The following is a 26,274-nucleotide window of genomic DNA, read 5'->3' on the forward strand; positions in this document are numbered from 1 at the left end:
CACTTGCCACACTACTAATAGTCCCCTTAACAATTAAAGATTTGGAAAAGTGTAGTGTCCATACTCGGTAAATTAATTTATATTGAAACTTCAATTGACCATACACCTCTATGATCATTATGTGTCCTGAAGATTAATTATGGATTAATACCATTAATAAACCAATGGTTTCTTATTCACACCTATTCACCTAATTCATTTAGCTCAATTGGTAAAGTCTCTGATAATTGAATAAGAGTAATATGAGGTTCAATCTTCGTCTATACAAAAAACCGATAGGTGTCTTGGTCTGATAATAAAAAACTATCAACAAAAAGCAAACGTCATAGGTTAAAATTCTCTAAAAAAAAATAAAAAAATAAAAAAGACTAATCCATTGATTAGATAATAAAGATGCCTCATGGACCTATATCATTTGTCATGTTACTTTTCCCCTATGGGGTGAGAATTTTATGACATATTCTTTATGACGAATACTTTTCCCCTATGTAATCCTTTATGTCCGTTTATTACGTGCATTACTTTCCCCCTAGTCCTCATTGACTACGAGGACTTGAGCGATTATAGAGACATCTTTTTTTTATCTTTTTCTTTTTAGCAACTATAGGGACATTTGATAAGAAAAAAAAGGGAGGAACCTACTCCTATCTACCTCATTCAATATTTTCCAAAGCTTGTAAAATACTACGTTCGCACTCAGTTTATTTTTTTATATATATTTTTTAATTATGAAGTTCACACTCAACTTTATAATTTATAATTTATAATTTATTAAGGTGGTAGATTGTAAATGATAAAAAAAAAAAATAGTGGTGAATGCCTGTAATAAATCGACATAAATTATCTATCACTTATACTATAGATCATCTCATCAGACCTTTATATGTTTATATTGTACTTACAACGCAAATTTCTATTATAAACACACTAAAAGAGGCAAATGTAAGTTTACCTTGCAAGTACGATGTAAACATACATTTTTTTTTTTTCATCATGTTGTAAAATTGTAAATTGGGCGTGTCTTAAATTTTTTGCAATAGTTGGAGCACTTGCATTGGTCCAAATAAAATGACCTAAATGCAAAATTTTAACCCACCAATCTTAAAAATCATTCACATATTTAAAGTTATGCATATATAGTCAATTTTTATTCACTTTTTGCTTTTTTTGAGAATAAAGGAAAAAAATAGATGGTAATTGTGATGTATGAGATGAGAGAGCTAGAAACAATAAAAAAAATTTAGAATTAATATTTTAATAAAATAAAAAATATATTATTATGTGAATGTTTTTGAAAGTGGTCTAAAAAGAAATAAAATTTTATAAAAATAAATAAACTGAAATTTTTGTATGGAATGTATTTATTCGATTTTTATGGCTAAGATAGATATTGACTGAATTCAAAGATTTCTGGACTTCGTATAGCCAAGGTCCACACTCCAATTATTCAGCAAAAACTCGTCACTGTCAAGCACAGCCCAACACAATTATTACCTATTAAAAGCGTAATGAGCAAGTACATGAGACATATGAGTCTCGCTCGTCAACAAGTGATTTTAGTTTTAGCTTTTTTTATTCACAGCTTTCCTTTGTATCGTGCTTGGCGGATTGACGGGTCTCGCAAGTCAGACGTGGCCACGTTCATTATTTAATCCATCGTACTCCTATGAAGAAATATCTAACATAGCAGGAAAAAATAAATCAGTGCTCCAATTGATTATTATTATTATCAGGGACAAATTTTTTTTTTTCAAGATTAACAAATTCATAGTGTTCATCCAAAACCGTCGTCATAGTTAAAGAATATTAAAATTATTTGATGAAGCAAAATCTTGTCGATTGCTCTGGGATTCGTCCAGATGGTACCTGGTTGTACTCTGATGAACCTATGGAGGCAAGAACTTACTCGAACGGTCACCGGTGTGGTGCCTGCCACAACGTCTCCGATGCCAAAGTCAGTGTGAAAGAAGGTAGCAATCAAAATATCAAGAATAATTTAATATATGTTGTGATGCTGTGTGTACCTCGTATTGGTGTTGTGAGGGCTTTATATATCCTTGTGAACTATAGCCGTTGGGGTGTTAATGTTTTCCCTTGATAACGTCTCTGGCGGAGTAATGAGTTTTAATGCGTTCCCACTGGTTTGTCCAGCTGGTCCTATAATGGTTCGGGACATTATTGGCAGCATTGAATGACTTTAATGTTCTCGTCAATGACGCGGACAATTGGTCAGGTTCGTCTGTGGAGGCGGACTCGTCTATGTTCAACTTCGTCGGTCCCATCAGCTGCCCCTCGGGTTCCATGGTTGTTAGTGAGTTTCCTGACGGCCGTGGGAGACGAAAAGTTTTTTTTTTTTTCGACCTTTTGGGATTTCGTGCCGCATTGAATGCGTAGTGGCGGCGTTACGTGGGTCATGGCCACGTGGCATGATGTGGTTGGAGAAGGCCTATGTTCTCATGACCCTTGGGTTTCCCGCCGATTTTCGGTTTTTCTTCCTTTTGGTTTTTAAACTCCTCTTTTCCTACTTTACCTTTCATTTTCTTCCAAATTTCAGTTTATCCCTTTGAGCATCTTCTTCATCTATTTCTTCATTTCTTTCTAAGTTGGTGCGTGTTTGGTTGCTGGGCTTCTTGCTTCTCTTCTGTGAGGTAAGCGTTTTCTTCTTCTTCCTTTTTCTTTTTCTCTTTGCAAATATTTGATTTCTTTTCGGTTTCTGTTTCTTGGTTTTTTCTATGTTTTTGTTTGTTTCCCTTTTTTTTGTGGGAATTTTAGTACTTTCCTATTTGCCTGGGAGTCCATGGTCAGTAATTTAGAGGTTAGAGAAGCTTGTCCTTTGATTTCCTTTCTCTTTGCTCGCTTAGGGGGGTCTTTAGGTGTTTTTCCCAATTTGGGAGGTTTTGTTTTTGAGGGTAGCAGCTTAGGCGTTGTTTTAGGCGACTTGTTTCCATTGCTCCGAAAGTCAGTCGATTGGTTCGAAGGTTTGGTGAGGGAGCCATAGTCGATGTCTGAAGTTAGGTCTAGTGACCTCGAGACTGAGTTGTCGTCTAATGGCTACCCTATGGAGGGGGACACAGCCGTGTCGACCCTTAGAGAGGTTAAGGCTTTTCATGCCCTCGTGGAGCCGTGTGGGTTAGATTCTGACGCCGTGGGTAGGTTTAGGGATAGGTTCCAGTTTCCAGAACGGGTTCGCGTTCGTCGGCCTACTGACGAGGAGAGGGCATGTTAGTTTTTTCTAGGTGAAGTGTGCTTCTATGAGGCTGCTTTTACTTGTGGACTTAGGCTTCCCGTCCATCCGTTTGTGATGGAGCTCTTAGCCTATTTGGGGATCGCTCCTGGGTAGCTTATGCCCAATTCATGGAGAATAGTGGTCAACTGTATGGAAATATGGTTGGCTGCTAACGGGGATATGATCAAGGTAAACGAGCTTGTCTATTTATATCGTTTAAAAGAGTCCAAAGAGTACGGGTATTATGAGCTAGTACCTTAGGAGAGAAGAACCAGGATCGTCAAGGGCTTACCCTCGTCCTTCAGGTACTGGAAGTCCAGATTTGTGTTTGTGTCTGGGAACGATTTTGAGACCCCCTCTTGCCAGGACTGGGGTGAGATCCCCAGGTTGCTTCGTCGGTGGGGAACCCCGACCTTAGGTGCGTCAGTCTCCTTTCTCGTTTTTCATTTTTTTTTTGTTGGACCCGATATTACCGTCACTAACTTCTTTCGTTCATGTGCAGTTAAAAGGAGGCCAAAGCTGAAAAGCAGGTACAAGGAGCGTGTTGAGTCGGCCATTGCGTATTCCTAGACCATCGAAAACTGGGACGACTTAGTAGATCCGCGGACACTTGCCTTTTACAACCTCGGCCCCGACCCGTCCCCTTACATCCTGCGGAGCCTTGATATTGAGGGAAAGAAGAGTAAGCACCTGAGTTCGTCAGACTCGATCCTGTAGCCGTACTTATTTGACTTGCTCCTTTATAAAATTTTCCTCTTTCGCAGAGATGATGACGAAATTCAATAAGGGCATGTACGAGAAGATGCGATCAAAGAAGGACGAACCTTTGTCCAACCTTGGGAAGAAGGTGGTCCGTGTTAAAGGGAAAGTCTCTTCCGTCACTCCGACGGCTTCGGCCACTCCCGTGATTTTCGGCGCCGAGACGACGAGGACGGCTTCTCCGGCCACCTCGGTTGAGGAGATTCCAACGCCCGCTTCGAAAAGGCCTCGTACATCAGATAGGGGGAAGGAGGCTGCTTGCTCGTCCACCATTTAGGACGACGAGAAGTTGGCGACGGACCGAGCTCATGGGGTCATGACCGCAGAAGACCTAAAGGTGTTCTTGGGTTTGACCCCGAATGAGTTGATGAGTCGTCACCTCCATAAGCTCGTCCAGGTAACCTGCTTGTTTTAGGTGATGTGTGTGTGTATATATATATATATATACATTCTATTTATTTATTTTTTTACATAGGTGTGCTAGGATTAAATTCCTTCGCGTGTCCTTTCTCTTTTTTTTTTTTGATAGGTGTTGGGGGAAACTGTTCACCTTTCGACTGAGTATTTGGCTCAGGAAGCCAAGGTCGAGTCCTCGCTTTCTCGGATCAAGGTCCTGGAGATGGAGAATTCGAAGCTGAAGAGGGATCTGATAGCTGCGATGGAGGACGTTCACCACTCCAGGGAGGAGATCAAGAAGCTGGGTGACGACCTTAAGGTTGAGCAGCAGCTGGTTCTGGAAAAGGACGAGCAGCTTGCAGCCGCGAAGGAAAAGATTAAGGTCATCGCCTCCAGGGCCATCGAGGGCTTCCAACAGACTAAGGAGTACAACTCTGTGCTCTTCAGCTAGTATTTTAAAGGGTTCGAGCTCTTGAGGAGGTACTGCATCAAGAACCCTTCCGGGGTAGATTTGGAGACGCTGGACATGGAGGAAGTGGACAGGGAGATCTCTGCTGACGAAGCTGCCCAAGCCGAGGCAGCTGACGCTCCTGAAGACCTTCCTGCTGTTGATGTCCCTGTCGTTGAAGCTCCTGCTCTTGATGCCCCTACCGAGGACGATGCTATTCCAGACGTTTGACCCTATCACTTGTTCAGAGAAAAAAGAAAATTCTTCTCCTTTTTTTTGAAGGCGCCTGACATGTTTGAGGCTCCCCTTCCAGAACATCTTTAAATTTTTTGTTAAGCATATCTTTAGGCCAGTGTTTATGGGTTTTTAAATGTAAAAACAATGGTGATTGCCTTTGGTTTCTAGGCTTTTATAATATCGTATTTACTTACACATGTTGTTCTTCTGCGTGTCAATTTCTTTGTATCCGTCAGTAACGTTCATCCATCTGGGTGGAACGTTATTACTTACGCATTTTTCTTTATGCCTTTGCCTTCGTCAGTAATGTACATCCGTCTACGCGGAATCTTATCACTTAGGCATTTTTCTTTATGTTTTTGCCTTCGTCAGTAATGTACATCCGTCTATGCGAAATCTTATTACTTAGGCATTTTTCTTTATATTTTTTGCCTTTGTCGGTAATGTATATCCGTCTACGCGGAATCTTATTACTTAGGCATTTTTCTTTATGTTTTTGCCTTCGTCAATAATGTACATCTGTCTGCGCGGAATCTTATTACTTAGGCATTTTTCTTTGTTTTTTCCTTCATCAGTAATATACATCCGTCTATGCGGAATCTTATTACTTAGGCATTTTTCTTTGTCTTTTTTTTTTTACTTCGTCAGTAATGTACATCCGTCTGCGCCGTAGTGGGTTTCCGGGATTTTCTACTGACGATACCTGTATGAACACATTATTTGAACCGTTATTTCATTAATTTTAAGGAATGGGTACATTCTTGGGTTACATCTGTTGATGCTACTTCTTCAAGTGTTCAATGTTCCAGGGTCGCAGGAGTTTCTGCCCGTCTAGGGTCTCCAAATGATAGCTGCCTTGCCGAGAGTAGTGCACGACTCTGTAGGGTCCCTCCCATGTGGGACTGAGCTTCCCGTGGGCGGAGTTTTTAGTTACAGTAGTCACCTTGCGTAGGACGAGGTCTCCAATTTCTAGTCTTCTGAGCTTGACCCTTTTGTTATAGTATCCAGTCATCTTCTGTTGGTACTTCATCGTCATGTTCGAGGCCTTGTCTCTTACTTCGTCTAAGCAGTCCAAATTGATTCGAAGTTGGTCGTCGTTGTTCTCCTCGCGGAATACTTCTCGCCTGGTGCTGGCCATACCTACCTCGACTGGGATTACCGCCTCAGTGCCATAAGTAAGCCTGAAAGGCGTCTCTCCCGTTAGGGTTCTTACTGTTGTTCTGTAGGCCCACAAAACATTGGGCAATTCTTCGGGCCATGCGCCCTTTGCCTCGTCTAGCCGGGCTTTGATGATTTTGAGCAGTGTTCGATTAGTTACTTCCGTTTGCCCGTTTGCCTGTGGGTGTCCAGGTGACGAGAACTTGTTCCTAATACCTAGTCCTGAGCAAAAGTCTCTAAATCCCTGGCTGTCGAACTGTCGACCATTATCCGAAATAATCGTTCTTGGAATCCCGAACCTGCAAATTATATTTCTCCACACGAAGCTATGGATTCTCGCCTCTGTGATCGTCCCTATCGCTTCTGCTTTGACCCATTTTGTGAAGTAGTCGATAGCGACGAGCAGGAACCTTACCTGCCCTCTTCCTTGGGGTAATGGGCCGACGATATCAATCCCCCATTGTGCGAATGGCCACGGGGAGGTAATCGTCGTCATCTTTTCTGCTGGCAGCCTCTTGACATTCCTGAACCTTTGGCACTTATCGTACCTCTTGACGAGCTTCGTAGCGTCTACCTGCATGGTCAGCCAGAAATATCCTACTCTAACAACTTTGCTTACCAGAGATCTAGGCCCGGCGTGGTCTCCGCAAATCCCTTCGTGGATTTCACGAAGGACGTACTTGGCTTCTTCCTCGTCGATACACTTCAAATAGGGCAGGGAGAAGCCTCTTTTGTATAAGGTATCATTCAAAATCGTAAATCTGGCCGCTCTTGCTTTAATCTTCCTAGCTTCCATTGAATCACGAGGGAGATGCCCGCCTTGAAGGTATGAGACGATCGGTGCCATCCAACCACCTACGCTCTGAATGGAGAATATTGGGACTTCTTCGATGCTAGGGTGTTTTTGAATCTCCATGAGAAGTTCACTGTTCGTTGGTTCTTCTTCGGACGAGGCCATTTTGGCAACCTCATCTGCCGCCATATTCTGGTTTCTCGGGATCCGAACGAAGTCCAACTTATCGAACCCACGGGCTAAATGTTTAGTCAGCTTGAGGTATTTCTGCATTCTCTCCTCTTTTGCCTCATACTCTTCCCTGATCTGCCCTATTGCCAGCTTGGAGTCGCTCTGAATAAGCAGGTTCTTAATCCTAAGGGCTTTGCTGAGTCTTAGTCCCGTCAGTATCCCTTCGTACTCGGCCTCGTTGTTGGTTGCCGGAAATTTTAATTGGACTTCATATTTGAGTTTTTCTCCATTGGGGGTGTTTATGATGACCCCTACTCCTCCCCTCTTTTGGGCTGACGAGCCGTCAGTCTGAATCGTCCATTGTTCCACCTCGTCTTTGCCGTCGTCATCTTCTGGAAGGGTGAACTCGGCGATGAAGTCTGCTAGAGCTTGCGCCTTGATGGCCGTTCTAGGATGGTATTCGATGTCGAACTGGCTGAGTTCGATTGCCCACTAGACCATTCTCCCAGCTGCTTCAGGTTTGTTCATGGATTTTCTGATAGGTTGGTCCGTCATTACAAATATAGGGTGTGCTTCGAAGTATGGTCGTAATTTTCGTGAAGCCATTATTAGGGCAAAAGCGATCTTCTCAATCTTGGGATACTTGGCTTCTGCCCCCTAGAGGGCTTGACTGACGTAGTAAACTGGAAGCTGCTTTTTATCCTCTTCTCGAATTAAGGCCGCGCTAACGGCCGTGGCTGATGCCGCCAGGTATAAATAAAGGTTTTCCCCTGCTTTTGAGGGACTCAAGATGGGCGGATTGCCGAGGTAACGCTTGAGCTCTTGAAACGCTTCCTCGCATTCGTCAGTCCAGGAAAAAGCTTGCTTCAATGTCTTGAAAAAGGGGAGACATTTGTCTGTTGCTTTAGAGACGAATCTATTGAGTGCAATTATCCTCCTTGTGAGCTTCTGGACTTCCTTGACGGTCTTTGGTGACGCCATGTTGAGTATTGCTTGTACCTTCTCCAGATTTGCTTCTATTCCCCTTTGGGACATCATGAACCCCAAGAACTTCCCTGAGGCTACCCCGAACACGCACTTATTGGGATTTAGCTTCATCTGATATTTTCGGAGGGTATCAAACGTCTTTCTCAGATCGTCCAGGTGCGTCAATTCCTCTTTGCTCTTGACGAGCATATCATCTACATACACCTCCATGTTTCTACCAATTTGCTTGCTGAACATCTTGTTTACTGGTCTTTGGTATGTTGCTCCTGCATTCTTCAGTCCGAAGGGCATCACCTTGTAGTAGTAGAGCCTTCGACTTGTGATGAAAGCAGTTTTCTCCTGATCTTCCTCAGCCATTTTTATCTGGTTGTATCTTGAAAAAGCATCCATGAATGTTAGTAACTTATGTCCAGCCGTAGAGTCTACCAGTTGATCTGTCCTCGGCAGGGGAAAACTATTCTTCGGGCAGGCCTTATTCAGGTCCGTAAAGTCCACGCACATTCTCCACTTCCCATTTGCTTTTTTCACCAGCACGACGTTGGCCAGCCACTCGAGATAATAAACCTCTTGGATGAAGTCTGCCTGCAACAACCTGTTAACTTCGTCTGTGATTGCTCGGTTTCGTTTAGGGGCAAAGACCCGTCGTCTCTGTTGGACGGGCTTTTTCTCGGGGTCTGTTTTCAACTCGTGTTGGATTATTTGGCGTGGTATACCGGGCATATCCTTGTGACTCCATGCAAACACGTCCAAGTTTCCCTTAAGGAAGTGGACGAGTTTATTTCTCATTTCGGGGCTTATTGTCATTCCTATCCTCGTCACCTTTGACGTTTCCCCCTCGACGAGTTCTACTGTTTCCAGGGCTTCCATGTTGTCTTCTTTTTCCCCCTCGATCGTCCATGTGTGGTTTTCCCCTCTAGCCAGCACGGCCTGGTAGCATTCTCTGGCCAAAACTTGGTCTCCTTTTACCTCGCCGACTCCATCTTCGGTTGGAAATTTTATCTTTAGGCAGTAGGTGGACGTGGCTGCTTTCCACCTATTAAGCGTGGGTCTCCCAATGATCACATTATATGAGGAGGGGCAATCTACCACCAGGAAGTCCAGCTGACGGGTCTGCTGCTTCGGGTAGGCGCCTATTGTGACTTTTAGCGTTACAATGCCCTTGGGGTATACTCTGTCTCCGCTAAAGCTGACCAGGGGGGAATCGAATGGGCGCAATCTATCAGGATTTAGTTTCAATTGCTGGAAGGCTGGCAAGTACATGATGTCTGCGGAGCTGCCGTTGTCAACGAGGATCCTCTTAGTGTTAAACCTTTCGATTGTGAGTGTTATAACCAAGGGGTCATTATGGGGCTGCCTTATTCCCCGAGCATCCTCTTCGCTAAAGAATATATCCTGGCTTGTCCGTCTTTGCTTCAATAGGGGTTCCATATGGACACTGTTTACTTGCCTCTGGCATGCTTTCTTGAGCGACTTGTATGATCCCCCCATGAATGGCACCCCTGCGATTGTGCTTATCTCCCCGATCACGTCTTGTTGTGGTTGGGACGGGCGAATCTCATTCTTGGACGAGGATTCGCGTTGGCTCTTGTCGACCTCCCTGAATCTGCCAGATTCCCCATTTTTTACATACTTCTGAAGCTTCCCTTTTTGTATCAACTCTTCTATTTGTCCTTTCAGGTCTCGGCAATCCTCCGTGTAATGGCCATGATCCTTGTGGAATCGGCAGTATTTGTTTTTGTCGCGCACGTTTGGTGACGAATGCAAGGGTCTCGGCCATTGTAGGTAGTGTTGGTCCTGGATCTGCGTCAAAATCTTGTCAACAGGCATAATTAGAGGTGTGAATTTTACCAGTCGTGGAGCTTTCTCGTCCCTTCGTTTGTCAATGTCACTTCCTCGTCGGCTTGGGTGTTCCCTCTTTTGTCCTCTGCGTTCGTCTTCCTTCCTTCCTTCCTTCTTTGTCCTTTCCTCGTCTACGATGGCTGCCAATGCGTCCTCAGCATTCATATACTTTTGGGCTTTCAGTAGCATCTCCGCCATTGTCCGGGGCGGATTTTTTGCCAGTGAGATGACGAATTCTCTAGACTTAAGCCCTGCTTTAAATGTTGTCAGCTGGACCTTGTCGTCCGCATCGTCCACCTCTAGGGTCTCTCGAGTGAAGCGTTTCACGTACGACCGTAAGGTCTCCCTCTCTCCTTGCTTAATAGTGAGTAGCTGATCCGCTGGTCTTTTGGGACGTTGCCCCCCAACAAAATGGCGCAGGAAGGCACTACTTAACTGCTTGAAATTGTCGATGGACGAGGTGGGCAATCTCGTGAACCACTCTCTTCCAGCTCCCTTCAACGTAGTAGGGAAGGAACGACACATGATCTCATCAGGGGGCTGTTGAAGGCCCAGGGTCGTCTTGAAAGTATTAAGGTGATCTTGGGGATCCTTGAGCCCATCAAAAGGCTCGAGCTGAGGCAGCCGAAACTTTGCTGGTACTGGTTGTTCTAAGACTGCCATGGGTAAAGGGGAGTCCGTCGCCCTGACCATTCTATCTAGGCTTCAATCTGTCTTCTCTTTGATGGCATTTCTTAATTCATCCATCTCCTTTCTCATTTCTTGGAGGATGTCGGAATGCTGTTCCTCTGGAGTAACGGTCCTCCGTCGGTCACTCCTTCCGTGGCTGTCCCCCTCGTCCTCTTGGACAGCTCTTGACCGGTTCTCCTTCTGCTGTAGCCTCTGTCTCATTTCCTGATTCTGTCTGGTGAGTTCTTCGATGGTGGCCGCGAGAGTTCGAACTTGCTATGCCAAGGCCGCTGAGTCCTGGTTGGATTCCATCTGGAGCTAGTAGGAACCGCGTTCTCGTTGTATGAGAAAATCGTTCCCCACAGACGGCGCCAAACTGATGAAGCAGAATCTCGTCGATTGCTCTGGGATTCGTCCAGATGGTACCTGGTTGTACTCTAACGAACCTATGGAGGTAAGAACTTACTCGAACGGTCACCGGTGTGGTGCCTGCCACAACGCCTCCGATGCCAAAGTCAGTGTGAAAGAAGGTAGCAATCAAAATATCAAGAATAACTTAGTATATGTTGTGATGCTGTGTATACCTCGTATTGGTGTTGTGAGGGCTTTATATATCCTTGTGAACTATAGCCGTTGGGGTGTTAATATTTTCCCCTGATAACGTCTCTGGCGAAGTAATGGGTTTTAATGCGTTCCCACTAGTTCGTCCAGCTGGTCTTGTAACAGTCCGGGACATTATTGGCAGCATTGAATGGCTTTAATGTTCTCGTCAATGACGCAGACAATTGGTCAGGTTCGTCTGTGGAGGCGGACTCGTCTATGTTCAACTTCGTCGGTCCCATCATTATTAATTTTTATTATACTATTTAATGACGTAGAAAATTGTTAGTTGAACTCCTCATTAATAAAGATAAACGATGTCAAATCAATAACTGCAGAATCCTACAAAAAGGGGTAAGTAGGCTTGGTATACACTGCTGTAGTGTGTCCCAAGAAGCCTCCAACAAGGTAGTCACTAAGATCAAAGCTCAATTGTACAAAGAAATTGCTTATTTGGCTAGAGTTGTTTGTCCCTCAAGATGGGTGTAAAGACCCCTCTTTATGAATGCAAGGGCATTATAGATTTCAATGGTCTTTTGCTCGTTGGTCCGTTAGTTACGTTTTTGCTTGTCTAGTGTGTTAACTGTTACTTATGTCATTTATGAGGAACTCTGTTAATGTTTATTGTAGTCGTCCATTACATGGAAGATGCTGGTTTTTATCTTCTTCTACTATACAATGGACGAGGGTGATTTTTCTCCTCTCTAGTTGCCCCTCTATTCTTGCCGTCGTATTTACAAACATGGTTGGAATATTCGGTCTTGTCGTGACACATGTCGTTCTATGATTACTTGGACATGTTGGAGCCGTTTCTTGGGTTTGCCTAGACATGGAAAAACAGGCCAAAAATTGTTGACCCAACCTGAATTTGCCCATTTTATCCTGAATTAAAAACTGGCCAACCTGCGGCCGGCCCCTTTTTTACGGGCAACATGACCCGATCTGACTAACCCGCCAACCTTTTTTTTTTTTTCTAAAATATATTTAGACTATATATCAATGTGCTAGGTGTATAGACATAAGTACATAAAGCACTACATAGACACTATTTAGCCATTTAGTAGCCACCAGTGGCAGTAGCCATTCCCCCATTTATTAAAAAATTAATTAATTAAAAGAAAATAAATACAAAGGCAAAAGCATCTACACCACTAAATGAAAAATCATTTACAACTACCCGTCTACACTGCTAAACATCTAACACTAAGTCAAATACTAAGTAGTAGAGTTAAATACTAGGACTATGTAACAAACAATAAGTCTAACTTGCACAATACAAAACTAAAGTAAAAGAAAAAGTCCTAAAGTCCATATCATTAGTGAACTTTGAATTAGAAGTGTGTAAACTTAATATATACTTTTTGTGCTCCTTGAAATCTATCTCTTTCTCAAGTTGTAAATTTGTAATTATAAGCATTATGCCTATGAGTTATTAACATAGAAGATTTTGTTATTATAAGTGTAAAGAATTTTTGTTAGGCACAAAAAAATCAGAATTGGAAAGATATGGAAAGTTTTATGTTTATTGGTTTGTTTGTTTTTTTCCCTTTACATGTATGCTAATAACACAAATAGTCTAATAATAGTAGGTGCCCACTTAACAACCAAAAAAAAAAGGTATTTTGTACAATTTGTTTCTTTGATTGATTTGATTTATTCTCTCTAAAAATTTTACATTTATTTTTATTTTTTAGTTTTTCTCTTTTTTTTTTTTTATAATGTGAAAATACGGGTTGGCTTGAACCTACCCGACCTGCTCATAACCAGGTTGGTCCCACCCATTTTCAACCCATTTAAAATGGCTTGTATTTTAACCCGACAAGTTTAGCCTGCAACCCGATTAACCCGATCTGACCCTACCATTTGCCATGTTTCCCACGCATTATTTTTTGGGGTTTTTATTTCTTTCCTCCAAGTGATTCTTCTAGGTCGACTTCTTGGTTTTCCTCTGCTTGGTGCCTTAGTTCCTAGTAAGTCTTCTTAGCTCGCTCTTTGTTTCTTGCCTCTATCATTGTGTGTGAATGATGATAGTTCGTATCATGTATTAAAGATACTTTTTTTAATGATTCATCATGTATGAACGATGATAGTTTGTATTGTGTATCAACGATACTTTTTTAATGATTCATCGTGTATGAACAATGATGGTTTGTATTTTTTAATGATTCATCATTTATGGACGATGATAGTTTGTATTGTGTATGAACGATACTTTTAATGATTCATCGTGTATGAACAATGATAGTTTGTATCATGTATCAACGATACTTTTTAATGATTCATTGTGTATGAACGATGAAAGTTTGTCTCGTGTATCAATGATACTTTTTAATGGTTCATTGTGTATAAAAAATGATAGTTTGTATCATGTATTAAAGATACTTTTTAATGATTTATCATGTATGAACGTTGATAGTTTGTATCATGTATCAACGATACGTTTTTAATGACTCATTGTTTATGAAAAATGATAGTTTGTATTTATTAAGTTATGGTTTTTCACATAATATTTATGTTCGCTTTATTCCATGACAAAAAGTGTTGTAATGACATTAATTTATTTCCTTGTGTTTTGTAAGATTTAATTGTAATGGGTTTAATATTAAGTTGTTGAAAATTTGATCAAGATAGCTGAAGGTCACATCAGAAGCATATGCCGGAAGCTGAAGAGTTAGTGTATCTTGTAACTTATCTCACGATTATGCCAACTTGCGAGATGACCCGTGAGATGCACTGATAGCTGGGATTTTAAGTGTGACTCTTATACCTGTCACTCATACTAAATATATTCTCATTACCCACAAAATTTTAAGGAGGCTATTCAAAAGAAAACCCTAGAAAGGTTTCTATAGCGCGCACCTTGTTAGAGAGAGCTACTCATCCTCAAGAGAGAAATTCTTGTAGTCTCTTCTCCTCCCCTCTCCCATTGTTATACCTTGAGAAGAGATTTGTACCATAATACAACCCACACCCATTCAGAGTGTAGAGAGTGTTTTGGAGCTTGGGAAACATTGGGTGTTTCCCAAAATAAGCTGGTGAGGCTTGGCGGTGCAATCGGGTAGTATTGCAAAATCTAAGAAGCTAGTGAAGACAAGATCCGAGAAGTCCGTTGGTAGCTGGAGCTTGGAGGTCTCAAGTACATTAGGTAGATTAGGCTTTGAGGGTCTTTTTGGTATCCTTGTACTCCAACTTATTCACTAGTGGATCATTTCAGTTTAAAGGGTCGTGGAGAGGTTTTTACACCGAGTTCTTCGATTTTCCTCTTCGATAACAAATTGCCATGTTATCTTGGGTTTGAGTCCCTTTTCCCTACTGCCCTTTGCATATTTGCCTTGCACTTATATGTTAATCCATGCAATTGTTGAATGTTTCGTTTAATTAATTTACTAATCACGTATATTCCGCATTAAGTGTATTAAGCCTAAAATTAATCAAGCCGTAATTAAGAATTTGGGAATTTGGGGTCTAAACAAGCTCTAAGCATTTAGAATATTGAGCTTTAAGTATCGTGTATCGATGATACTTTTTAATGATTTATCATGTATGAACGATGATAATTTGTATTGTGTATTAACTATGTATATCATTTATCAATGATATAATTTGTATCATGTATTAATGATAATAATTTGTATCGTGTATTAACAATGATAATTTCTTGTATTCACAATTTATCGTATATTAATCATGTATCAATGATATACTTTGTGTCATGTATTAATGATTTATCGTGTATTAACAATGGTAATTTGTATTGTGTATTAACAATAGTAATTTGTATCTTGTATTAACGAATTATCGTGTATTAATGATAATAATTTGTATCGTGTATTAACAATGACGATCTTAAACTTTCCATGCACATATATATGTAGAAGCATACTATATTTTATTAGTATGTTCTATGAGTTACGTATTTCTATGAAAAATTATTTCTTCTCTCTGAAGACTTCACTTTTATTGAGATAAAAGGACTTGAATGGAATACAACTTGAATGGAAGCAAAGTTAATCCTTGGAAGGGATATGAATTAAGAAAAATACTATGGGGCCTTACTGGTAATACATTTTTTGATGCTCAATGGTCCATGGACGAGGTGATATGTTACCTATTGTGAGGAATAGACAAGGTCTACTGAACTGAATCTTTTGATTTTGGTCCTTCTTCTGGATGGTGATCTATGTGTTCGTCTTGTTTCCTTCTTTTGCGGACAATTCCTTTGGACCTCTTCATTCATATATTTCTGTGGCTTGTGAAGCAACTCTGTCATCGTCTTTGGTGGAGATTTGGTGATGGAGAAATAGAAGTCTCCAGGAAACAATCCAGCTTGGAATGTGGTCAATGTAATTTGGTCTTCTACCTCATCGACTTGCAACACTTCCTTGTTGAAGCAATCTACATATTGCCTCATTGATTCTCCTTTTACTCGTCAGATATTCAGCAAGTGGCCTGTGGGCTTCGGCGTTGTCCGCCTATGAAATGACGAACAAAACTCTCACTCAATTGTTTAAAATTAGCAATTGTACCTGGTGATATCTTGTTGAACCGCACTCTGGCTATGCCTTTTAGTGTAGCTAGGAATGCTCTACACATGACTTCGTTTGGTGTCATCTACAAGTGCATAAAGTCTTGATGGACTCCATATGGTCTAGGGGGTCTTTAAATCCATTGAAGGATTCGAGCTGTGGAAGTTGGAATCATGTCGTCTAGGTTGGATGCAGATTTGTCCGAATCTGCACGTCTTAGTTCGTCCCTTTTTCTCTTCATGTAGTGGAACATCTCTTCCATCATGGAGAATTTTCTCCCTCAGGTGTTTTTCTCCTATGATTCAATGGATCAGCTATCTCCTCAACATTGTTGTTCTCCTTCTTTTCTTCATTTCTTTGATCACTTTGGGCTTCAGCAGTCTGCCTTAGCTCTGAATTTGGTCATGTCAATTCATTGACACTTGTTGTCAGAGCTTGAATTTGCTGCGCTACTTGAATGGAATCCATTTGGTATCAAGAGAAATTCATTTGTAAAGAAAAGAGAAATTGTATGGCTTTGCAAGCGTCCCCACAAAAGGCGCCAAATTGATAATGCAGAAAAATCATCAGTTGAACTTCTCGTCAATACAGATGGATGATGTCAAATCAATGGTTGTAGAGTCCAGCAAAAAGGGTAAGTAGGCTTGGAATACACCAGTGTGGTGTGTGCCAATGAGCCTCCGACGATTGAACTCCTCATCAATACAGATGGACGATGTCAAATCAACGGCTGCAGAATCTAGCAAAAAGGGATAAGTAGGCTTGGAATACACCAGTGTGGTGTGTGCCAAGGAGATTCCGACGAGCGAGTCAGTAAGATCAAAGCTCAATTGTACAGAGTAATTGCTTATTTGGCTAGATAGTTGTTGTGCATATGTTGCGTACTTTTGTTGTGATTCTTTGTGCCTTTTTGTAGGTCTTTGCCCCTCTGTATAGGAGCAAATGCCTCTCTTTATGATTATGGATCTGTTGGTAATGAACGCGGAGGCGTTATAGAATTCAATGGTCTTTTGCCCGTCTATCAGTTCTGCTTTTTCTAGTCTAACGCATTAACCATTACTCATGTCATTTATGAGAAACTCATTTAATGTTTACTGTAGTTGTCCATTACATGGATGATGCTGGTTTTTCTCTTCTTCTGCTATACAATGGACGAGGGTGATTTTTCTCCTCTACTATTCATTTAAAATTTACATCATAAACTAAATATATGTGTTAAATATTATACATTTTCATGCAAATGTGTATAATATTTTACATTTTTTAGGTGTGGATAATATTTGAAATTTGGATTGCTAGGTGTTGTTGGTCGAAGGAAAAAAAATTAAAAAAAAAAAAGTTTTTGATATTCGAGTTTACTTAACTTGGCCTAGATAGGGCCTTCAGGACTTTCCAATTATAAAGCGATTATGATTGGATTAATCAATTTTAGTAGAATTTGTTTGAAGGACTTAGGCTAGTTTAATAGGTTTTTGACTTTTGAAGAAGAAACCCATTAACTTTTCTAATAAGAGAGGCCCAATTTCTTGAGACCATAATCTTGTTACTTCTTCCAAAAACCTTAATAAACACATTTTATTAATTTTTTCCCTCTAAAAAAATAGGGTTGAATGCATGTAATAAATGGACATAAAGTATCAATCACTTATATTTTAGATCATTTTATCTTACTTTTATATGTTTGTATTGTACTTACAATGCAAACTTGTATTATAGACATACAAAAAGAGGCAAATGTAAGTTTACCTTGCAAGTATAATGTAAAAATAAAATTTTATTTCATCATGTTGTAAAATTGAAAATTGGGCGTGTCTTAAATTTATTAAAATAGTTGGAGCACTTACATTGGTCCATGCAAAATGACCCAAATGCTAAATTTTGACCAATTAATCTTAAAGTTACTCACATCATTATGTTTAAAGTTATGCATCTATGGTCCATTTTTCGTTTTAGCTACTCTAGTCTAGTAAATTTTCATTCGATGGTCCATTTTTCTTCATTTTTTTTTTTTAGAGAATGAAGGAAAAAGAAGATGGTAATTTTGATGTATGAGATGAGGAGAAACAATTAAAAAAATTAATATTTTAATAGAATAAAAAATATAATATATATTATTATGTTAATGTTTTTGTAAGGTGGTATAACAAGAAATAAATTTAGCAAATGTCTAAGAACATCAGTATTGGTGGAGTAAAAAATTTAGCAATTTAGCAGCACAAAAAGTTACTTTATCTATTTTACCACATCACCTTAAAAACACCAAACATCAGTGGTTTTATTTTAGAATTCAACACAATAAAATAATATAAAATAATATAAACAACATAATAGAATAATATATCTACTATAACAAACAACAACCGCCACCACCAATACGACAAAATAATATAACTTTTAATTTTTTTTTTTGCCATCTTAGGCTGTGCACTATAATTCAACAGCCAAATTTTTTAGCTTTCCCTCCACCATTGCAACATGCTTTTTAGATTTGGTGGGGCTAAAAATAGCTATATGATTTTTTAGCACCACCAATACTATGCTCTAAGATAGCTAATGACTGAATTAAAAGATTGCTGGACTTCCTAATCAAGGTCCACACTCCAATTTCAAAAAAAAAGTACCCACTCCACATGCTGTTGGCCCTTCTCACTATCAAGAACGGCCCAATAATTACTTGGAAAAGTGTAATGCGTAAGTATGAGGCCTATATATAATCATCAAATTGTGGGTGACAAACATATGATTTAGTGCTAATAATTTGCAGTGACAAAGGAACTAATCATTATCAAACTAGAAGCCTTGTTGGCTAGTTGCTGGTGCTATCCAAGGCTCCAAGGTGTAACATTGCTTTGTGAAAACGAAAGCAAACAAAAGAAAGAAGACAACAATTTTAACGTGGTTCGGCCATGAAAGCCTGCATCCACATAGTCTATTATTTTCTTTTTTGCAGTGCAAAAATATGTTATAGAGCTTTGTTAATTTGTATATACAACTTTGGGAAACAGAATCCCAACACTTATACAATCTATATTCAAGATCATATTCATTACCTTCATCTTGTATTTGATTTTGCTGATGACACAGGTAGAACTTTGTTGATTGGGTTGGTGCATTTTCGTTAACGATTTGGTCTTTCTCAATGGACTAGGTTGGTGGACTGTCCTTAAATGCTATGAAGCACGGGTGCGTTTCGGGATTCGGGTGCGGGTGCGGGTGCGGGAGCGGGTGCGAGACTCGGCAATTTCTGAAAAAGTAGGGTGCGGGTGCGGCGGGGTGCGGCGATTAAAAAATTATTAAAAATATTTTTATTTATATTTTTAATATATTGCTAAACATACTTTTTTCACATTATATAAACATATACTAAATTTAAGAATAATAGTAAATAATAACTAGAATACAACTCCATTATATAAACATTCCATGATGTTCGAAAATTAAAATACAACTCACAAGTTTGAAACTAAAACAAAATAAAAGATACATCAACAAAACAGTGAGGGCTATAAGCACATAAGGGTTTTGGCTGGGAGTGATCTGTGAGGGTTATAAGCATATAAGGGTTTTTGATTTTTTTCCCAAAACGCAACGTTTGCTTTTTTTTTTTTTTTTTGGGCCAAGTAAAATGGTGCGTTGCGCACCTGGGTTTTTTTTTTTTTTTTTTTTTTGAATTTCGGCCGTATCGGCCGATTTCGACCGGTATCGGCTAATATCGGTCGGTATCGGCCATATCGGTTGGTATCGGCCGGTATCGGTTTTCCCGATACGGACTGATTCAGGCCGATTCGGCGCGCGTCGGCCCGAATCGGCGTCGTATCGGCGCGAATCGCGCAGAAAAAATTAATTTTTTATTGCCCGACGCGGCACGGACGCGCAGGCAGCGGCGTCGCCTGCACGTCGCCGCATCGGGCCGCGTCCGACGCGGGTACGGCAGCCCAAACACCGCACCCGTGCTTCATAGCTTAAATGTTTGATCTTCAACATCTTTTGCATTTTGCACCACAACCCAAAGGATCATCAAATGATTCACAATCAGGAAGGAAGTATGAAATATCCCCCTCTAGCTAGATCACAATCTGTTCTTCTCAAATTTCACCAAGTATACAAGGCATCAAGCCCTGCATTCACCTTAGAAAATAACTTAACAACTAAATTATTCATAGAACTACAATTTAAGATGCCAACAAAAAAAAAGGAGAATAGAGAGAGAAAGTCCCATCTTGTCTAGAACTTTTAGCTATACCATATACCCATCAGGCCATCACTATATATTTTGAAAGTAAGTGCAGCAAGTGAAACAGTACAGTAAAAAGGTTTTTTTTTTTTAAACAAATTCAAGTAAGGACTAAATTATAAATTGCACTCTCTAAATTTGGCATGTTTTTAATTTTTTTTCTCCGTAGTTTCATTTTTTTTTTTCAATAAAGTTCTTCAACTTTCATTTGTTTTCAATTTTCAATATTTCATTCTGTCTGCCCTTGTTCGGAGTCTTGAGAATATGTTGTTAAATACCATGGTTTTGCTAATTTTCAAATCTTTAAAAAAAAAAATTGAACTATATATTAGATATTATTGTTTAAAAGAAATATCCTAAACTTATGGTTTTTAATTTTTTTTTTTCTTCTCTTTTCCTCATTTTCATTTGTGTATCCATTACTTCATGACACAACTTTGTTAAGCATATTGGAATTCATTTTCTACATGAGACCTGGGCCATAACCAGGTAATCAATAGTACATTACAAATACAGAGGTAATTAAACAAGAAAATTATGACAAATACAAGAGAAACTTATACGCGATTGCTAAAAGAAACATAAGGAGATGCTACAAGCTTGATTAATTTGCTCCAACAATATACAAAATCAAAACCTCATCAAGCTATTATGGCCACTTCCAATAGGGTCATTGGCCATCTGTACCTGCATTCAAGGAAGAAAATTATCTTTCTAAATCATTGAATTAAGGGAAATCATTTCTATGTATAGGAAGAACATGCTTTGGTTTTCAAAATAGATTGATGCTATGTGATGAATGAAATTTTCCCTTCAAGAGTAAGGAATTGAAAAAATATTTTTAGTTTTAGTCTTGCTACTAAGAGAATTCATAATAATGCAAGAAGGTTAAGTTGTTGAATCCCAAACTAATTAAATGTTCTATGGAAATGGTTATCCAGGTACCTGTGAGATAGTTAAGATTATAAACAACTAAAACGTTCCCAGTAATTTAGTTTTACCAAATATTTGGAGTAATTTAAGCCTATGTCTATGTCAAAGTCATCAAAGGTAGACTATAAAAAGGTACAGTGTAAACATGTGCCAATAATCTTAACCACACCAGTAGATATCACCAAATCAAAAATAGCTTAAACTTTATTTTGATTTTTGTGGTTTTCAACAAACATTTGAAGGGGGGCGAGGGAGAAAAAACGAGCTTATTCTAAATCATAGAAAACAAATTGGATGAATAGTACCAGCTTGTAATCAAATTTCTCATGGCATCAATATTATCAATTTCGCTAGAATAAAAGAATGTGACAAGCACATGACAATGTGTAGGATATATGATCCCCTTCCCTCCATAAAGGTTTGGAGTGGGTGTTACAGCAACAAGTGTCATGAACAATTTACTTGTAAGTTGAAGTCTTTCTCGGCGTGTTCTTCTTCTGAGGAGCTTTTCTCTAATCAAGTGCAATTGAGCTACAACATCACTAATGTTCATCCTTTCTCTTGGAGATTCCATAGAACAAGAAACTCCAATTCCAAGTATCAACATCAAGCACTCTAGAATTTTGGGACTTCCTATTCGATTTTGAATGAGTATCATTTCTCCTTGTTTCCATATCTTCACTTTCCCAAAGAATAATAGGATCCACAATGTTACTCACTTGTTCAGTCAAAGCTCTATGTTACGAAATCATGAAGGTTCAAGTTGTCTTTGAAAATGTTATCAGTGGGCCTTTTTCTTGTGAACATCTCCAATAATAGTATGTCATAACTGTAGACATCACCATAAATTGACACCTCGTTTCCCATACCATATTATGCAATTGCACATAACATTTACAATATAATTGATCTAGTTTCATATTAAAAAAAATATAGTAATACAAGTTTGAAAGAGCTCTTTAGTGGCATATAAAAGGAAAAAATAATGACAAGTGGAAATTTCTTTCAGGACATGCTTCATCTTCTAAATGGCTTCATTGAGTTAATTTCATGCTTGGAAGTACATTAAGAAATATTATGAAAAGAAAAGAATTTAATTTTCAAAAATGGAAAAGATATTCACCTGGAGGAGCATAACCAATTGTTCCTCTTAATCCGATAGAGCTTGGTATATTAGTGAAACACTCTTGGGTAGCCTCCTAAAGGAACCTTGCCAAGCCAAAGTCACCAACATGTCCAATCATTTTGTCATCAAGAAGAACATTGCTAGGCTTAAGGTCACAACGAACAATTGGTGTATGGCAATGATGATGAAGATATTCCAATGCATGTGCAACATCAATAGCAATATTCAATCGTTGAAGAAGATTCAAAATCATTTTTTCCTTAGGAACCTCATTTCTTCTTGAATATGGATACAACCACCCATCTAGGTTGCCATTAGTCATGAACTCATATACCAATGCTTTGAAATCATGACCTTGATAGTCAACACCTGAACATGCTATGAGTACCTTCACTAGATTCCGATGTCTGATATTTTGCAAAGCCTCACATTCAACAATAAAACTTTAGAAGCTCCATGGTGCAAAAGGTTGAGTACCTTGACAGCAACTTTATGACTATCTTGATGAAGAGTTCCTCTATAGATAGATCTAAAGCCACCCACACCAATTAAATTAGTGGTGGAGATGCATCTGTAGCTTTTAAGAGACTATGGTAAGATACATTCAAAAGTAAATTTCTTGAATTACTTAAAATACTTTCTCTTCTTTTTCTTTTTAAAGTGCGGAGAAGTAAAAATAACATTACCAAAGCTACTCCAAGAAGGCCTGATAATATAGAGATTATTTACATACAGGAAGATGAAACTTAGGCATGCCTCCACAAAGCTTACCATTCCCCTTAATCATAGTTGCACTTGTGTTCTTGAAAACTCCATTTGTTGGTACCTCACCATCAAAATCGTTATAAGACAAATTCAATAACTGCAAGAAGATAAAGCTCTCCAAAAATTTTGGAATATTTCCAGAGAAATTGTTTTTAGAAAGATCTAAAACTTGAAGACCCCTTAATGATTCCAAAGATGAAGGAATGACCCCTTGAAAGAAGTTGCTTCCCATTGCAAGAATTTCAAGTTTTACACAACTACCAATACTCGCAGGAATTTCACCAAACAACATGTTTTCAGTAATTTTCAACTCTTGTAGATTTATGAAATTTCCTACTTCTATGGGAAGGACACCAGTAAATTTGTTGGTTGACAAGTCTAGAAAAATTAGTGAGAATAAGAGACTAAAAACTTGATATGATATGGTACCACTGAGATTGAATTAACAAGATTAAAAAAAAAAATCATATTTTGACACTTTCCAAGACTCAAAGCGATGCTTCCTTGAAGATTATCAGCCTCAAGTACAAGTTTATCAAAAGAGTTAAATTTCCAAGAGAGGAAGGAATATTCCCTAAGAAATTGTTATTAGATAAATCCAAAATTTGTAACTTTCGAAGTTTTCCAATTTTAGAAGGAATATTACTTGATAATTTATTGTTCCGCATATTTAGATTCTCCAAATTGATCAAATTTCCTATCCCAAGAGGAATGTTTCCAGATATTTTATTATCTCCTAGACTCAAAAAGACGAGAGTAGTTGAGGAATTGGCAATGCACTTGGGCAACTCTCCGGCCCCCAAAGTTATTGAGGTTTATCAATAACTTGGTTAGATATGTAGAATTTGTCAAAGAACAGAGAAAACTCAAGTCATTTGCCCATCTATTTCCAAGCTCGTTAAGAGCCACTGTAAAAAATGAAACTCTATATAACTTCTCCAAAGAAGGAACTCTTCCTCTTAGTTTATTGCCGGTAAGTTCAAGTAGCTTTAGATTTGAGGCATTAGATATTGAAATAAGGATAGGTCCAGTAAACTGGTTAGTGCCAATGACAAAATTTTCGATATTAGGTAGAGTGATACCTATTTCCGATGGAAGATGCCCTTGGATTTGGTTGTCTCCTACATAAAAATCTTTTAACGAAGACAAATTGAAGATTGAGGGAGGAATTCTTCCAGGCAACCTATTTACACTGACACCAAAAAATGTAAGTTTCGTCAATTGGCCAAAAGAAGTAGGGATACTCCCACCCAAGTTATTATAAGCTGTAGCAAACACTTCTAGAGAGGAAAAGTTGCCAAAAGAAGGTGGTATACTTCCTGTCAAATTATTTTTTTCAAAAGAAACAACTTGTAGTTTTGACAAAGTGCCAAGAGTTGCAGGAATTTCCCCATCCAAAAGATTCCAACCGAAATCAACTTGTTTGAGGTTGGTGCAATGGGATAAATTTCTTGGAATTTTTCCGCTAAGTGTGTCATTGTACAAATGTAGGATTTGCAATCTGCGCAAACGGTCAATTTTTGAAGGAATTTCACTATGAAAGATGTTGTTTGAGAGTATTAGATTTTTCAAAAAACTTAAATTTCCAACACGTGGTGATATGGAGCTTATCAGTTTCGAAGTTCGCTGGTCCAGCACAATGACCCTCTGATGTCGACGGCCACAAGTAACCCCTCGCCATTGACAAAAGTGGATGCTATCATTCCAAGAGCTCATAACTTGGAGAGGATCATCAGTGATCTTGGCTTTGAACGAAAGCAATGCTAACCGGTCTGTCTCATTATTCTCGCCAACAATAGAGGTGACTAACAAGCCACACCACAAGACAAGAAGGATAAAAGCATGCATGTAAAAAGATGAGGATGATGGAGCTGAACTCATGTCGTGAAGCCCCATCCACAGTCACGTAGCTTGGTACAAACTCTTTTTTTTGTTTTTTGCTAAGATATACAATTGGGTGTCTTATTGTGAAAAAAGTCTGGGTTTGATTTCGCTGCTTTGGTACTTAAGGAAAAGCACATATTTATTAGAAGGTAGAGTAAGAACAAACTTAATTTCTGGGAAATTTCAAGAGCGAGGTAGTGCATATGTACCTAATCCACTACAAAATTAAGAAATAATCATTCAGCTTGGGATTAGCGCGTAGTGTTAATCAACCTGCCTAAGCACATGAAATATTCCACAAGGATATTCATTGTTTTTGAAAGAATTTATTACTAGTTTATCATGGAATACGTGTTAGTCTTATAAATACATAATAATATATAAACAACACCGTAGTTTTGGGGTTAGAAACTAATTGCATCTTCAGAGAAGGGAGAGAATTGTGAGCACTGAAGAACTTGGGCAATATTCAAGTATAGAAGCTAATGATGTCTTCCATTACCGAAGCCAGAAGAAGAGATATTGTCATATACTCATGTGTGAGTATAGAATAAGTTCTTCAAGAATCTTGTTTGGCAAGTTTGACATGCTCTTTTCATTCGCCTTGGGAACTTCTGGATGTGCTGCCTTCGGCTCAGTCCGAAGAGACGCATATAAATTCAAGAGCTGGGGATCATAGCTAGAGAGAATGCTGGACACAATATTTACATGGCCCAATACAACTAGAACCCAGCAATTTCCGAGTCCAAGAAGTCAACAAGGCTCCAACTCCAAGTACCGAGGACATGTGTGAAATTAGGTCCAAAGCTGATTACAACTAGACTGCAGAGTGATTTGGGCCCAAAATGTCATAAGTTACATTAATAGAATTGGTGGGTAAATGTGGTGGTCCATTATTAATTTTGATGATTGATAAGATAAAGTGTTTGATGTTTTCAACATCCCACTTAAATAATTTGGTATTTTTGAACAATGTTCTCTTGTACGTAGAGCATTTTTGAATAATTTGCTTTGTCCTATTGAGTCTTCTTATGATTTTCCATTTTTTCTATTTTTGAGGTTTTAGAGAGCTCCAAACATTGTGTGCCTAAGACGGACTGAAACCCCTTTAACTTGTTCTAGTGTAACCACATTTCCCTTATATGCAACTATGATAGCCCAAGAAATGTGGATTGGATTGGATAATTGTATGTTAAGTGGAGTCCCACACTAAGTGTTTATAAGTTCAAACTATTTTTATACAAGTACTTAGAAGAAGCCTTAATTCAAACTTAATTAGTACATTAAAGTATAGGTTAGATGTGGCTAGCATTTTCTTGAATCGTGACAAATAGTACCAAAATTTACTTAGCAATCGCACGTGTAGCACAACACAATGTGACCTAACAAGAATACCTTTGGAAGATCCTTCTACATCTTTCTCTTCAAAAGAACACTAGTTAGCCGCATGCCCGGTAAAGATTGATAGCTAAATGCTATAAAAAAAATTTATAAAAAAAAAAATAAAAAAAAAATAAAAAAAA

At 38.9% G+C, this 26,274-nt stretch overlaps 1 protein-coding gene and 1 pseudogene across 1 annotated transcript; both read right to left on the reverse strand.

The window, feature by feature from the left end:
- Positions 1-5,847: 5,847 nt before the first annotated feature.
- LOC142616841 (uncharacterized) lies at positions 5,848-10,539 on the reverse strand. Its single transcript, XM_075789607.1, has 3 exons — positions 10,024-10,539; positions 6,901-7,350; positions 5,848-6,798 (listed from the first exon to the last, which is right to left on the reverse strand). The coding sequence occupies exons 1-3, from the start codon at positions 10,537-10,539 to the stop codon at positions 5,848-5,850; spliced, it is 1,917 nt and encodes a 638-aa protein (XP_075645722.1).
- Positions 10,540-20,684: 10,145 nt separating this feature from the next.
- On the reverse strand, positions 20,685-24,763 carry LOC142616842 (LRR receptor-like serine/threonine-protein kinase EFR; annotated as a pseudogene).
- Positions 24,764-26,274: the final 1,511 nt, after the last annotated feature.

This window comes from Castanea sativa, chromosome 11 (assembly GCF_040712315.1).
Source record: "Castanea sativa cultivar Marrone di Chiusa Pesio chromosome 11, ASM4071231v1".
NCBI lineage: Eukaryota > Viridiplantae > Streptophyta > Magnoliopsida > Fagales > Fagaceae > Castanea > Castanea sativa.

Excerpts from the sequence above, each read along its gene's own strand:
- LOC142616841 (XM_075789607.1), bottom strand. The coding sequence starts at position 10,539 with ATGTGTCGTTCCTTCCCTACTACGTTGAAGGGAGCTGGAAGAGAGTGG. Across the intron at positions 7,351-10,023 it reads ACGAGAAAGCTCCACGACTG|AGCGACTCCAAGCTGGCAAT; the intron begins GTAAAATTCACA and ends CTGCTTATTCAG. Across the intron at positions 6,799-6,900 it reads ACGAGGAAGAAGCCAAGTAC|GTAGACGCTACGAAGCTCGT; the intron begins GTCCTTCGTGAA and ends CTGACCATGCAG.